The sequence below is a fragment of the Ptychodera flava genome, unplaced genomic scaffold, assembly GCF_041260155.1.
Source record: "Ptychodera flava strain L36383 unplaced genomic scaffold, AS_Pfla_20210202 Scaffold_35__1_contigs__length_1935909_pilon, whole genome shotgun sequence".
NCBI classification, from domain to species: Eukaryota; Metazoa; Hemichordata; class Enteropneusta; family Ptychoderidae; genus Ptychodera; species Ptychodera flava.
The window spans coordinates 507,911-525,070 of NW_027248357.1; the positions used below are offsets into that span (position 1 = coordinate 507,911).

The 17,160-nt window shown below is 37.9% G+C and overlaps 1 protein-coding gene across 1 annotated transcript in view; it reads left to right on the plus strand.

Moving 5' to 3' along the window:
* LOC139127705 (small G protein signaling modulator 1-like) overlaps window positions 1-17,160 on the plus strand; it is a 276,762-nt gene that overhangs the window by 247,790 nt on the left and 11,812 nt on the right. The window contains 1 exon segment of the mRNA XM_070693601.1: window positions 8,695-8,862. Coding sequence (XP_070549702.1) covers window positions 8,695-8,862 — 168 coding nt within the window.

Here is a 17,160-nt window from a genome sequence, read left to right on the forward strand (position 1 = left end):
AGAAGTCTTGGCTAAAAATTGCCAGTGTCCGATCAGCTGTTCATTAATATTCTGTTCTGTTCAGGGTGAATAAAAGTCACAACAAGAGATTAGATTTCAAAGCCGTTCGCGTTCACTGCAAACATTGTTTACATTTTTCGCGGGACACCGGAAGTCGCTCAACGTCGCAAAATTGACGCGTGGTACTGTAAGAAACACTCGCTCTTACACAGATAGACGTTACACTGCTTGCAGCCCCACGTGGTCTCAACTGGATAGCCTTTTGGTGTTTTTTGCCAGTTTTACTGCATTGACGACAGCATTTCTTCTTCCGTTTGGCGTTCGGAGACAGTACCTCACAGCTGTGGTTAGCGATGTTGTCGATGTTGATGCTGTTCTCAAGCTCCGTAACTTGCTTTGTGGACCCCGCTTTCTACGACTTGTGAAACCACCGATGAGCTGGCTTGAAAGATCGAGTCGATAATCTTTCTGTCTGTACCTTCGGTTGGGATTTGGAGAATGGGCAATGCTGTACAGGATGAAGGCGTTGATTATCATCCGATCGATGAAAAACCAGAACAGGTACTTCCAAAACTTCATGTACTTGTTGTTGATCGGGTAGTACGATGCCATCTGGTCGCTCAAATCTACGCCGCCCATGAAGCTGTTATATTTTCTCACCACTGTTGGTACAAACATCTCCTTTCCCTTTCGCTGAATTTCAACTCCACCTGGATTACAGTTGGTACTCAGCAGTGTTACATCGCGTTTGTCATGCCAGAGTGTCGCTATGATTTCACCACTCTTCCGGTAAACATAGTCGCCTGGTTTCAACTTTGTCGCTGACTTTGACACGGCAGGAGGAAGCCCTTTACTGTTTTGCGAACAGTGCTGCAGACGTACGTACGTTGTTCAACAAGTCAACGGCCAGACGCAGAGAACTAAAAAAGTTGTCATAATAAAGATGATGTCCCATGCCAAAATATCTGCTGGTGAGATCGACAACGACGCTGTAGCCGAGACCGTGTTGAATCTGCTCTCCTTTCCCGGCGTATGGGATCATGTCAAACGTATATCCAGTCCGTGGACATGCAGCCGACCAAATCTTAAATCCCCACTTCACGGGCTTCGCAGGCATATACTGGATCATCGGTGACCGTCCGCTAAATTTGCACATGGCTTCATCGATTGAAATTTCCCGGAAAGGCATGAACTTCATCGGAAATTTAGAACGAACTACGTCAATTATAGGGCGAACTTTGTAAAGTCGATCTCTGCCGGGATCTTGTCGGTCAGGCTCAGCGTACGGATCATTGACGTGCAAATACTGGTTCAGCTTCATAAACCGGTTTCGCGACATGACTTTCGCCACCCCTGGTACATGGAGACGATCATCTGTTGACCAGAAGTCGCGTATCTCGGGTAAAGAGTGGATACCCATTAAGATAATGACACCAAAATACGCCTTCATTTCATTTCTGTCGACCGGACTCCAATCGGCATCAACTTTCTGTAAGCGATCTTGCTTGAACTGCGCGTATTTGTTGGTCTCACGGACAAGGTGATCCAGAAAATCATCTGTCATGAACAGCCGGAAAAAATCCAGCTGATCGCCTGTACAACCAAGATCGTGGAACGGCCCAGACTCATCACCGTTAAAATTAAATAAAGTCACATCATCGGAATTTTCTGACCACTGCAGATCGGCCACATCAATATCGTCAGCGTGAAGATCTTCCAACAGGCGTTCGGCAAGCTCGGTTGGGTCGATGTCGCTTCCATTTTCACGCTGATAGGCTTCCCGGGCAATTTCCGTTCTCAGTTGCTGTTCCGTTATTTCTTCTGTGGTGAAGCCTTCAAAATCACTATCGGAATCGGAATCCCCAAAGAAAATGTCCCAAACCCCATCGTTTCGTACTTCCGGGGTCGACATCCGCAGTTCAAAACAAACTTTTAAATGAATATTCACACATGTAAATCTGGCGCCTGTGTTCGGAAAGATAAGGTCAGGAGGTCGTCTGTCAAGGGGCGGGAAACTAATTGTTTATTCATGAGGGGAGGCGGAAAATGTATTCAATTATTGGTGACGTCGAGATAAGATGTTGTAGAACGTCAGTGATTTATGAGTACTTGTCACGACTAAAAATAACGATGTAATCACTCTGTGTGTAACATAGCAACGTGCAGGCCGTCTCAGGCCTGATTGGGATTTCAATACCGTGTGCTACGAAGCCGGGTCAGGCCTAATCGGGTATTCTGGACTGTGATTGGCTGGGCCGTTTCAGGCCGTACTGGAGCGCAAAGGGTTAAAGCCCCTGGACAGACAGCTTTTATATTTGGTGTACAGATGTCCAGAGATTACAATAGTAAGATATGTGGAAATTGTCCTGAAATATACAAATTTGTATTTTTAAGACAATTTTGTCATTTTTGGTCAAGAAAACTTGTTCTTAAAATTACTTGTATGATAGCTTGTAATTTGGTACAAAAGTCCCGAGGGATGTTTATTAGATAAATTTTCTGCTGAAAGTGTTGGGAAACCCCCAAATTTTATATTTTAGGTAATTTGCTCACGTGTTGACACACGTGAGCATATGTTGCAGCGATGTGTGTCTGTCTGTGTGTGTGTCTGTCTGTCTGTCTGTGGGTCTGTCTGTCTGCATACTCAATATCTCAAAAACGGCTCATCAGATCAGAATCAAATCTGGTACATAGATTCAGTTTGCAAATGGCAAGAACTGATTAGTTTTTGGGTGGTGTGGCTTGCTTACTTTTTGCTCATTTGCATAATTAATGATTTTAGAAAAAACTGATATATATGACAACGACTGCACACAATTTGATGAGATTTGCTACAAATGTTGATCACATCAAGATATATCAGCTTTGAAAGATATTAAGGGGTAACGTGAAAGATAATTACTAATTTGCATTTTTAATGAAATTTCCTTATTAGGAGTATATGTCTGAATTTACTTGATCAAAATTGACGAAACTTGGTATGCATATTGAAGATACTATGATTTAACATTATTGAAAGTCATTAAGGTGGTTGGAAAGGCTACAGCGTCAGTTATAAATTTCAACAAAACTATTAAAATATAAAAGTAGTCAACATTCTCTGTGGAATAAAAAAAACTAGACATTTGGGCACAAAGGCATTGCAGAGTTATAGCCTGTTAAAACTTCTGAAAAACTGACCAAATAAGAAGAAGTTGGGGAGTCCTTAGTGTATTAACTATGGTAGAGGTTCCCTAGCTTTTAATAAAATGTTTGAAAAGGGAAAGTCATTATTTGCTGTTTTTCAGGAAAGTTTGACAAGGCGGTGCTGGCATTCAGAGTGAGTGACTGCTACTGTAAATGCATTTTTAGATTCTTTGAGTGTCAAAGAGGTGTCAAAAGTGAGATTAACCAAAAAAACTGCTCTATGACTTCAAAAGAGGGGTGCAAATATGGCTTGTTTTCAACATTTTTGACAGAATAACAGTTTTCCTACATAATTATACCAATTTAATCCAACTTTGAAATGAGATATGGACATGGAATTTTTACAGCCTATTAACAAGGTTACAGATAAGATTTGTACGGCACAATTTTCCTGTATTTGAAGTACTTTTGAAAAATCACATTTTGAAATTTGAAAGAATTTTTAATAATTTTTTGATATGTAAACCCATGTAAAATCATAAAAACAAATTTTATTACAAATCCTGCCGTACAAATCTTACAATAAATGGTGTCAACATATTTATAACTAATTTGGTAATATTAATACTATCCAATTATTATTAAATTCAAATATGTAAAAAAATATGAAAAATTAAATTTTAATATTTACTGGTGTAATATTTCAAAATCATGGCTGCAAATATACAATTTTTATATTCTTTGGAGAAAATATTAACTAAGGGAGTTATCCTGAAAATTTGAACTAAATATCTTGATTCTAACACTTGAAACTTGACATTAACTCTGAGAAAAGAATTGGTGCAAAAATAGCCTTTCCAACCACCTTAAGCATTTTTACTTCATCCAAATCCTAATTTGCATATTTAATGACCTTTTGAAATTAAGGATATATATTTGAAGTTACATGACCAAACTTGCTATGTACATTAAAGATACTATGATAGAACATTATTAAATGTCATAAGCATTTTTACATCAGCCATTCCTAATTTGCATATTTTATGAACTTTCCTAATTAGGGGTATTTATCTGAATTGACGAGACCAAAGTTGATGAAACTGGCTATGTACATTAAAGATACTATGATAGAACATTATTGAAAGTCATTAAGCATTTGAACTTTAGCCAATTCCTTATTTGCATATTTAATGAACTTTCATAATCAGGGATATTTATCTGTATTGACTTGACCAAAGTTGACAAAACTGGCTATGTACATTAAAGATACTATGATATGACATTATTGAAAGTCATTAAGCATTTTTACTTCATCCAGCTCCTAATTTGCATATTTAATGAATTTTGAAATTAGGGATATATATTTGAATTTACATGACCAAAATTGATGAAACTTGCTATTTACATTAAAGATACTATTATGTAGGCTAACATTATTGAAAGGCATCAAGCATTTTTGCTTCAGCCAATTCCTAATTTGTGTATTTAATGAACTTTCCTAATTAGGGATATATACTTGGATTTATTTGATCAAAGTTGGCATAACATGCTATGTACATTGATGATTATACCAGGTTATACCAATATTGGAAGTCATTTCGCACTTAAGTTTTCATGTCAGCTAATTTATAGTTTGCATATCTAATGAGCTTCAAAGTTTGGAATACATAGTTTGAAGGACTTGACCAAAGGCAATTACACTTGCTATATAAAGTGGTGATACAATGATAGCAGTCAAAGAAATTAATTATTTATTTCAGCTAATTACATATTTGAATACTTGATGACCTATAGAGTTAATCTGTGGTGAATATTGTTTATTATGTGATCATAATACTTTCAATGAAATTGCAAACATGTGGCAAAGGTTCAAATTTACACATAACTGCAATATATAATGAAACACGTGTGCATTTACAGTTCATATCTGGTTTCTTTTGTGACCTTAAATGACCAACCCAGGATATGTTGTGAGACAGTTTCGAAGGCTGTGAACATAGTTTTGTCATATTTGGTATCAATTTGTTGGAAAATTTGATCCAGAAAACAAAGCTGAGGTGGATTGTTTCATTGTGGACTAATTTTTGCAACTTTTTTATGTAAGACATACAAGAACTGATGAGAAATTTGGATCCAGGATAATTCCATATGTCGTAATCCCCCACAGTGGAAGGCATTTCACTATCTGTAACTGATTAAGTGCTGTTTACATTCGAATGATAGCACTCATAGCAATAATTAAAACATCCCCAAGTTGTAATACATTTTTCCTACCAGCTGGTCTTATGTAAACATGTCACCAAGGAGTGGAACATTTGATATTCAGGAGGGGTAGGGGTAGAAGATTGATGAGGTAGCGTTACTTTCTACCAGATCCCTTGTAAATTTTTTCCACTCTTTATTTCCCACTCTCCCACCTTTTTTTGTTTCAAGCTTCTCCGGCTAATTTTTTGTTGACATTTGCTTATGTAGAAAGATCTGCTTGTCCCATTGCTATAGAAGTTGATATGCATGTTCCTAAAGATGACCTCCAGTACCTAAGTTGCAGACCTTATTGCTTTTGTCATTCTTTGTTTTCTGGTTTAAATATTTCTCGAATTACCAATTCAAACCGAATGTGAGCACACTGCTTGACGGTATTTTTGTATTTTTGGGTCAATTTTGCCATGTTTGGTGAAAATATTTGTTTCTCAAAAGTTACTCATCTGATAGCTTTGATATTTGGTATACAGGTTCCTAGGGTTTATCTTAATGTAATATATTGAAATTATGATGAAATATTCAATTTTGTATTTTTGCAGAATTTTTTTCCATTTTTGGTCAGGCCATCCTGAAATGAGCTATCAAAGATATCCACCTTCTTCATCAATACATGTGTCACAAAAGGTTATTCTCTACATAACACAGCAGAGCTCTGTCAACTGTTGAGTCGCTTGTTTTTAGCTCCCATAGCCATATGTATATATGGCAATGGAAGCTATTCTTATAGGCTAGGGAAATGTCTGTATGTATGTATGTCTGTATGTCTGTATGTCTGTCCGTCAACATCAAAAACTCCAAAACCGCTGTACATTTCATCTTGATATTTGGTGTGTACATGGATGATGGGCTGTAGATGAGATTTTGTTCAAATGAAGTTGTCATTGCCAAAAATATGCAAATTAAGTGAAAAAATGTAAAAACAGTCAAAATTGAAAAAACTCAATAACCACTGAGCAGATTACATGAAAAATTAGCATGTAAGTACTTTGGGCTGACATGAAATGATTGTGCACATCTTGGGTCAGTATCTTGGACTTGCTATTTTTCATGAATTTTTTTGTAATTTTCTCCCATTTTTGGTCAAAAAATCTCTTCTCTGAAACCACAAGTCCGATTGATTTGAAACTTGGTATGGAAGTGCATAGGAGTGACCTTTCCAAATTTGGGACAAATCGTGGTGAAATTTGCATATTTTTAGTTTACACGTCCATAGACTCCCATGTATAAGGCAGATCTCCATAGACTCCCATGTATAAGGCCACGAAAAATAAAAATTAGTTTCTCATCGTATTCATATTGCAAAAAGGATGCAGTGACACAATTTTTAGTCCCCACGGATGAAGTCCAGTGAGCTTATAGATTGGGTCATGTCCGTCTGTTCGTCCATCCGTGAGTCCATCCGTTCACGCAGATATCTCGGATATTTTGACAAAATGTCATGTGACCTTGATGACCTTTGATCTCAAATATACATATTTGTCCATAACTCAGTAACCACAAGTGCTACCACCCTTCATATATGGTATGATGGGACACCTTATGACGCCACATATTGTACCTCATTAATTATGCACTATCTAATTTTGAGCAAGCCAATAGAGCTAGAGGTCTGATTTTTGGTATATAGGGATAACTTAGCAAAACAATTTTTTTTGACAAAATGTCACGTGACCTCGGTGACCTTTGACCTCAAATATATATATTTGTCCATAACTCAGTAACCACAAGTGCTACACCCTTCATGTATGGTATGATGGGACACCTTATGACACCACATATTGTACTTCATTATATATGTGCATACCTAATTTTGAGCGAGCCAATAGAGCTAGAGGTCTGATTTTTGGTATATAGGGATAATTTAGCAATACAATTTTTTTACAAAATGTCACGTGACCTCGGTAACCTTTGACCTCAAATATACATATTTTCCATAACTCAGTAACCACAAGTGCTACACCCTTCATGTATGGTATGATGGGACACCTTATGACGCCACATATTGTACCTCATTAATTATGCACATATCTAATTTTGAGCGAGCCAATAGAGCTAGAGGTCTGATTTTTGGTATATAGGATAACTTAGCAATACAATTTTTTGACAAAATGTCACGTGACCTTGGTGACCTTTGACCTCAAATATACATATTTGTCCATAACTCAGTAACCACAAGTGCTACACCCTTCATGTATGGTATGATGGGACACCTTATGACGCCACATATTGTACCTCATTAATTATGCACATATCTAATTTTGAGCGAGCCAATAGAGCTAGAGGTCTGATTTTTGGTATATAGGGATAACTTAGCAATACAATTTTTTTGACAAATGTCACGTGACCTCGGTGACCTTTGACCTCAAATATACATATTTGTCCATAACTCAGTAACCACAAGTTGTATACCCTCCAATTTTGATAGGATATTAGACCTTAAGATGTCACATCTTGTACCTCATTTATAATGCGCATATGTATTTCTTGGCTGGCCAATACTGCTAGAGGTCTGATCTTTTTTCCCGATTTAGAACCATAACTTAGACATGCCTCATGTGTTTCAAATTGGGAACAACGACATAGACCTATGTGCCCATAGATCTCAACATATACACTCCAGTGATACTTCTTAATGACCACATTTTCCTGCCCCATCAAGACTAATACTCCTATTACAAGTGGGGACTATGTCATTGTAAATGACTTGTTGAGTAAATGGTTGTATCACAGTATTCGATATATCTAATTCTGTACTTTTTCCATTTTATATTCTGAATAAATACATTAAACATATTTCACTGTCTCCAGTACATTACATTTAAGTATTTTCACTTCATGCACTTTATCCCTTTCACACATGTTCAAATATCTGACCAGAGAACAAACACTAAATAGTCCAGGATGGGAGCTACAGTGTCATTGACCTATATTTTTCAAAACCGCTGGTCAGACAGCTTTATTATTTGGTTTACAGGTCCTAGGATGACCTTAGTGAGATAATTTCATACAGTCAGGAAATACTTAATTTCGTGTCCATGTCTGTAGTAGCTTCAGGGACATTGGCCCTATGTTTCTCTACTTAAAATCATTATGGCATATGCAAATGCTTCATTTTGTCTCCATTTGAGCCAATAATAGCTACAACGATCACTACTTATGGAACAAACCATATTTTCCTCTTCTTTCACTGAAAATTGTCCCCTGTATGTATCAAGTGGCTGTATCATGTTTGATAGTTACAGTTTGCCAAAGTACTTTGAACAGCATTTTGATAACTAAGATTTTACTGGTGTTATTTCTTGACAGAAATGGTGTATGATGATACATTTGCCATTTGGGAGACCATATGGGCTGCAAAACATGTTGCTTCCAGCCACTTTGTCTTATTCATTGCATTAGCTCTGGTAGAATATTATAGAGATATTATCCTGGACAATAATATGGATTTTACAGACATAATTAAATTCTTTAACGGTAAGTGGTGGAATCAAACAATATTTGGCATTACAGTGCACTTTTCTGTAGTCTAGTAATTGTTTTTATCCATGCCCTTACGGAAATTTTTTAACTACATCCAGTCTGCGGTAGATCTACAAAGATTTATTTTAATTGGGCTGTAGATCTATTGCTTCATCTACTTTTCTGCATACTAATTAGGTCATAGGTCAGCTGGTAGATTAGATGTAGACATAATGTAGACGATGATGTAGACAAAAATTAGATGATCTACAGCTTCATCTACTAGCTCATTAGTATGCACAAAAGTAGATGAGACACCTTGTAGATCTACAGTAGATCTGCAGTAGATCACTCAGTTCATGTAAATCAAAAGTAGATGAGATATGGCTTAGACAAAAGAACAAGTAGATTAATTATGCATGGAGATCATTCAAAAGTGTTGAATATGAGAATGCAAGTATGTTAACATATCAATGAATTTTTTGGCATTAAAAATTGACCAATGGCAATGATTTGACGCAGGATATAGGGATCCACATCCCTATGAGTATCACAATATTGGAATTTGGATCAGACCAGCTTTCATCCTATATGCAGTATTACCTGCTGTGTGTAAAGACGATAACTTCATACATGTCTCAACCACACCCTCTCGATGTAATTTGGTGGCAACTTCACAGAAGACCATGTTATCAATTAATGTACCTTTACATAACATGAAATATTTCACACTACCAAAAGCAATCATTCAACAACCGATGAGTGGTATTAAGTTCGAAATAGAGAGTAGTAACACCGTGCCAGCTTACTCAAAATTTTGAAGATAGTTCTAAACTGTTATAACATGACTAAATACAGCTTGAAGCATTTCTGTACATTTCTTAAGCTTTATTCAAAAATTTAGAACTGCAATATTCTACATGTTACACAATCAAATTTATATGGTCGTGGTATTGGAACAGATCAACAAACCTTGCCTACCTCACAGGCCTACCTTGCATTATCAGTTGCACTGCTGCTGTTTGATGCAAACCTATCTCTCAACTCGATGTCATTCACGATCGGAACACTTTCTTTTTTTTTATCTTTTATTAAAATGCCTTATGTTATATATATATGAAAGAAATACAGAATAACAGGAAATTATTACGAGAAAAATTGGGGAAAAAAATAATACTTTCAAATCAAATTATTAACTTTCTCGAATATTCCATTACATTTGCTCTATAATATATTTTCTTCTCTAAGTTGTATCTTAAGGTAAATTCATCTTTAATATAACTTCAATTGGTGTGTTTGTCTGAAATATCCAATATTTATGGATACTCCATTTACCCAGTAAAATCAAAAATTGCAGGACAAAGCTATAGTGTTTTGAATTGATGTTTGCAAAAGAATCAGCAAAAATTATGTTAAGAGGCGTCACTCGTAGGGTATCTCCTGTAATATTACAGATAATGTTGTTGACCTTTGTCAAGCACCTTTCAGCGATTTTACAAACTAGAAATTTATGCTCCAAGGAATGTACTTGAAGACATACTGGACAGTACATGGAATCTTTCAGCTTCCAAGAGTACAAATATGTGTTACACTGAAGTAAACGATTTAGAAGTTTCCATTGGAATGACCTTTACTTTATCTCATTAGTAATGGTATACACACGTTTCCAAATAATGTAACATTCAGCATCTGTATAACCTGGCATAACTTGAAGATTGTGAAACCATTTTTGAAGTTTGTTACTGGTGTGGATTGAATGTTGCTGTAAAAGTTTTGTATAAAGTGTCTTACAAGTCAGTTTAGTGAGTGATAGTTTTGAATCATTGATAACAACACCGTAGTCATCTCCAACATTTTTGGCATAAAAACAATTAAATTTGTGAGACCAATCAAGTAATAAGTGTTGAACAGTGTTATGACTGGTGTTTACACTATACCATGCTTTCAAAACTTTCACATAAAAGTCTGGTAAAATTGACAGAACTTGACTTGGAATCTTACGCCACACAACAAATTGTTGTAATGAATTCGTCGACTTATCTAACTGAAAAAAGGACCATGGTAAAACAGACCGTGTTGCATCACTACTTTCAACCAGTCTTTTAACCCAATTGGCATACTTTGCTTTTATCTAAATTGTACATTAACATGCTCTAGACCGCCATAGTTGTATTCTCTTTGGAGAACCCTTTTTGAAATTCTCCTTTTACCCTTAACAAAATTATCATTAAGAATCTGAATTTTACAGCAAATATACAAATGACAGATGACAAGTATGCAATTTTTGACAGTAGTAAAGATTTTGTGACGAGAATTTTACCATATAAAGTAAGATGGCGTCTTTTCCATGACGCTAGTAAGTTTTCAATGGCAGGTATTTTATCTGTCCAGTTAAGTCTCTTACACAACTCATCATCATGCCCAAAGTAAACACCAAGTGTTTTGACAGGATCCTTGGTCCAGCAGATGTCACCCACTTTCTGTGAACACTTTCTGTGCATATAACAATTGATGTGGCTAAAAAGATGTTTCCAAGGTGTACACCTTTTCCTGCCAGACAGTATAACTTCCCCATCAGCCAAGTCAGTAAAAAGCGGTATTGAGCCAAAACATGACGTATTTTCACCCACTTGGCTTGGTCTGATATAGCATCTTTAGTCCAAAAAAATCAAGTTTACAGTATTTATGTTTTTACAACTTTCAAATGTACAGTATTATGTTAAAATGCACCATTTGGAATATGTTGTGTTTCATTAATTTTAACCATCTTGACCTCTTGGTGAAATATGGACTTGGCAGGAAAAGGGGTACAGATGACGAAAATGTGCTTGAAAAATAAGTTTTGTCGAAGTAACAGGAGCGGTGAACTGGCTTCTCTCTCTGATCTAGGACTGTGTGACTGAGCCGTTAAAACATGGCGCCTTTTGTTTGCACATGCGCACAAGGTCAATTTTCACAGTTGACCCGGAAGTTGAAATGTGTTTAGGTCATTTGCTTTCTACAAATGCGAGAGACGTTGGGAGATCTAAAGTACATGAACTCTTCATAAAAATGCTACGGAATACATCATCCAGGTGAAGAAATTACTTCTAAGCAGTACTGGTAATTTTTAAAGTTGACTCGTGTTATACATGTACTGAAATGCTTTTGCTAACATAATTGGTCTTGTCTACGCGTGTGCATGCAGGTTTAAATCCGTAGATTCCACTCCAGTGGCAATGATAACAAAACTATTTGTAATTTGACTGCGAGATAATGGCCGCGGCTGCTGATTTTCACATGATTCAGAAGTGACTTAACTTAATAATACTTGAAAGTTTTATACGAGATGGTTTTTATGTTATTTTTTAAAACAAAAATGATCATTAAAAGCAGCTGGCAAACAGGTTTGTTTCATTGTTTGTTTGTTGGTTATCAAACTGAGAAATTTCTCAAAATTAAAGTCAATCAGCTATATTAAACTTAAGAATTAGAGATGCAACTGTATTGACCCACATGAAGAAAGTATCAATAAAACATACTGATTTTTATTGTTTTAAATTTGTGATTCACTTTAAAGTCACTTTTTCAAAGATTTCATGTACATGTATACGGGAAAACTTGGTATTTCAACTTTACCAGAAAACTGCAGTTGGATCCCTTTGATATATTGCATGTGTGCTCCTTGAGTTAAAGTGGAGTCATAATTGTTCATTATTTGATGCTGCGTGCCTTTTACCCAATTAAAATAATATTTTTATCCATCAGTTAATTTTGGCATACTTGAGTTAAAACAATACTCCATGCACATGTACATGCATGTACAAACTCAGTAAGGCAAAGTATTGTGTTTCACAATCTGAACTTATACCCATTGCCTCCAAGGTCTTGTACATGCAGTTATTTTTCAGCAGTAAGCATAATTTTACTTTTGTCTAAACAATATGAATGTAGTGATTTCACAGTAATTTACATTTATTTCATATTAATAATACAGGAAGCCCACAGGATAGAGGTGACCCTCAGAACCCCCCACTCCATATTCATTGATTAATTCCATTTTTTTTACTTTAGGTGAAAAAAAAATATTTCACTAATTTCTTCTCTCTATTGTTGTACAGTAAATATTCAAATGTCAGGTAAAATGTCTAGACATTTTACTGATGCCTTCTGCTATGGAGCCTGCAGTTTGCTAATCATAGAATTTGAAGGGATTGGATTGTTAGTCCCACGGACAGCGTCCGGGGGGACTTATAGGTTTGGTCATGTCCGTGCGTGCGTGCGTGCGTCCGTCCGTCCGTTCACGCAGATATCTCAGAGATGCCTGGAGCGATTTCATTCAAACTTGCTACAAGGATTACTATATATGTCATACAGATGCACGTCAATTTGTTTTCTGATACGATCCAATATGGCCGCCAGGCGGCCATTTTATTACAATTTTTTCATGTAAAGAGCCATAACTCAGACATGTTTCAAGCGACTTTATTCAAAGTTGGTACAAGGACATTGACCAATGTCATAGATATGCACGTCAATTTGTTTTATGTTTACGATCCAATATGGCTGCCAGGGCGGCCATTTTGTTACGATTTTTTCATGTACTGAACCATTACTCAGACATGTATCAAGGGAATTTATTCAAAGTTGGTACAAGGACATTGACTAATAGTATACATATGTACTTGATTTGTTTCTTGATATGGTCCGATATGGCCACATGGTGGCAACTTTGTTATGGTTTTTTTCATGTTGAAAGCCATAACTCTGGCAAGTCTCAACTGATTTTATTCAAAGTTTGTACCTTGACATTGACTTATGTCATGACATATGCGTGTTGATTTTTTAAACAGTAAGATCAAATATCGCTGCGTGGCGGCGATTTTGTTTTGATTTTCTCATGTACTGAGCCATAACTCAACATATTTCCACCAGTATCCTTCAAAGTTGGTACAAGGACATTGACCTATTTCATACATGCTCGTCAATTTGTTTCGCGTCATGTAATAGTATCAGTCAATATATTGAAGTTTCATAATTAGGCTGATATGTCAAGAAATACTGCATCAAATTTCATGAAACTTTGTACAGATGTTAAGTCACATTGCTTTAACAGTGAAAAAAGACATTTATCAGTGTCATTTTAATTAATTTGTAATTGCATATGTAATGAACTTTCCTAATTAGAGTGATATATCCACAAATACAGCGTCAAATTTGATGAAACTTGATACAGATGTTGATCTCATAGTGTTGTAAATACTGCATCAAACTTTATGAAATATGGTACCGGTGATAATCTATTAGTGTTAGGATAGTATGAAAAAATGTTTTGCAACATCCTGTCAACTAATTCCCAGTTGACTCATTTAATGACCTTTAGGATAGTGGCCTACATTGGTTTTATGTTTTTATCACCATGGAACTCATTCTTGGCCATTGAGTGCCATCTGTATCAAAGTATTTTTATCACAGACCTAATGAAGAGGACTCTATCCTCTCTGAGGACCTGTAATCAAAGTACCCATTTACAAGTGGGGACTGTGTCATCAACGATGACTTGTTTGACATAGTACGTGCAGCAATTCACACAGTACTGTAGATATAATTTAAGATTTAGTTTAAATGTAGACGAGATTGTGCTTTTGAAGTAAAAGTAGATGACTCTTTGTTGACCTTTGTTGATGAAACTCTCTAAGATTGGATGGTAGATCAAGTGTGGATCTAGCGTAGATGAAGTTAGTCAAATTGTAGACATAGTCATGTCTGGTGTGGACAATATCTGTAGACAAAGCTTCATGTAGACAAACTGCTTTGGTTCTTCATACAAAACCCTGATGTAGATCTACATAAAGTCTACTTCAGACCGTCCTTAGATCTACTGTCATCTACTGTAGACTTTGGCTTTCCATAAGGGTGCTTTTCAATATACTGTTATAGTATTGTCATGGTGACAGCAAGTGTTGCTGAGCAAAATATGCTTCATCAAAAGGAAATTATCTGTTTGTTTCCATTGAAGAGGATTGTTTTGGTGTCTGTTCTCACAGCTTCATTATCAAATTTTCTAGTTCTGAACTGTCAAAGAGATTTATGGCAGTGCATTCTCTTGTCAGACACTGTCAAGGTAGGATTACTGAATGCTATGCAAATGATACTTCTTTCAAAAATATTCAAAATCCAAGGATTTTTAAATGTTAATGGAAAAAACTAACTTATTTTTCCATGGCTGGCGTAACTCAAGTTACTCTGAATAACTTTTGAGACAACTTTTCGCCAAAGGGGTTCCCTCTAACTGACTTGAATTGGTACCTTGGTAGGGAGGGGCTGTAACTGAGCCATGCCAGGGGGTTCGCTCTAACTGACTTGAATTGGTACCTTGGTAGGGAGGGGCTGTAGCTGAGCCACGCCAAGGGATTCACTCTAACTGACTTGAATGGTATCTTGGTTGGGAGGGGCTGTAGCTGAGCCATGCCAGGGAATTCACTCTAACTGACTTGAAATTGTACCTTGGTAGGGAGGGGCTGTAGCTGAGCCATGCCAGGGGATTCGCTCTAACTGACTTGAATTGGTACCTTGGTAGGGAGGGCCTGTCGCTGAACCATGCCAAGGGGTTCCCTCTAACTGACTTGAATTGGTACCTTGGTTGGGAGGGGCTGTAGCTGAGCCATGCCAAGGGATTCACTCTAACTGACTTGAATTGGTACCTTGGTAGGGAGGGGCTGTAGCTGAGCCATGCCAAGGGATTCGCTCTAACTGACTTGAATTGGTACCTTGGTAGGGAGGGGCTGTAGCTGAGCCATGCCAAGGGATTCGCTCTAACTGACTTGAATTGGTACCTTGGTGGGGAGGGGCTGTAGCTGAGCCATGCCAGGGGATTCGCTCTAACTGACTTGAATTGGTACCTTGGTGGGGAGGGGCTGTAGCTGAGCCATGCCAGGGGATTCGCTCTAACTGACTTGAATTGGTACCTTGGTGGGGAGGGCCTGTCGCTGAACCATGCCAAGGGATTCCCTCTAACTGACTTGAATTGGTACCTTGGTAGGGAGGGGCTGTAGCTGAGCCATGCCAAGGGATTCGCTCTAACTGACTTGAATTGGTACCTTGGTGGGGAGGGGCTGTAGCTGAGCCATGCCAAGGGATTCGCTCTAACTGACTTGAATTGGTACCTTGGTGGGGAGGGCTGTAGCTGAGCCATGCCAAGGGATTCGCTCTAACTGACTTGAATTGGTACCTTGGTAGGGAGGGGCTGTAGCTGAGCCATGCCAAGGGATTCGCTCTAACTGACTTGAATTGGTACCTTGGTAGGGAGGGGCTGTAGCTGAGCCATGCCAGGGGATTCGCTCTAACTGACTTGAATTGGTACCTTGGTAGGGAGGGGCTGTAGCTGAGCCATGCCAGGGGTTCGCTCTAACTGACTTGAATTGGTACCTTGGTAGGGAGGGGCTGTAGCTGAGCCATGCCAGGGGATTCGCTCTAACTGACTTGAATTGGTACCTTGGTAGGGAGGGCTGTAGCTGAGCCATGCCAGGGGATTCGCTCTAACTGACTTGAATTGGTACCTTGGTTGGGAGTGGCTGTAGCTGAGCCATGCCAGGGGATTCGCTCTAACTGACGTGAATTGGTACCTTGGTAGGGAGGGGCTGTAGCTGAGCCATGCCAGGGGATTCGCTCTAACGGACTTGAATTGGTACCTTGGTGGGGAGGGGCTGTAGCTTAACCATGCCAAGGGGTTCCCTCTAACTGACTTGAATTGGTACCTTGGTGGGGAGGGGCTGTAGCTGAGCCATGCCAAGGGATTCGCTCTAACGGACTTGAATTGGTACCTTGATGGGGAGGGGCTGTAGCTTAACCATGCCAAGGGGTTCCCTCTAACTGACTTGAATTGGTACCTTGGTGGGGAGGGGCTGTAGCTGAGCCATGCCAAGGGATTCGCTCTAACTGACTTGAATTGGTACCTTGGTGGGGAGGGGCTGTAGCTGAGCCATGCCAAGGGATTCGCTCTAACTGACTTGAATTGGTACCTTGTGGGGAGGGGCTGTAACTGAGCCATGCCAAGGGATTCGGCTTACTGACTTGAATAGGTACACTGATAGGAAGGGGCGGTATCTAAGTGATGCCGACTTTCAAACTGTGGACTAAACGAGTCATAAGTGACACTACGAGAAATTAGACACTTTTCTCCTTTATATGTACCCTTGAAGGTTGCCTGCAATTATGTGAAGAATCTGAATAAATTATGATTACATATTGCAGTACAACTTTCAAAAGCACTGTCAAATAACCACAAAAATCATGTTCTGCATCTACTACAAATACCATATACTTTTGGAAAGC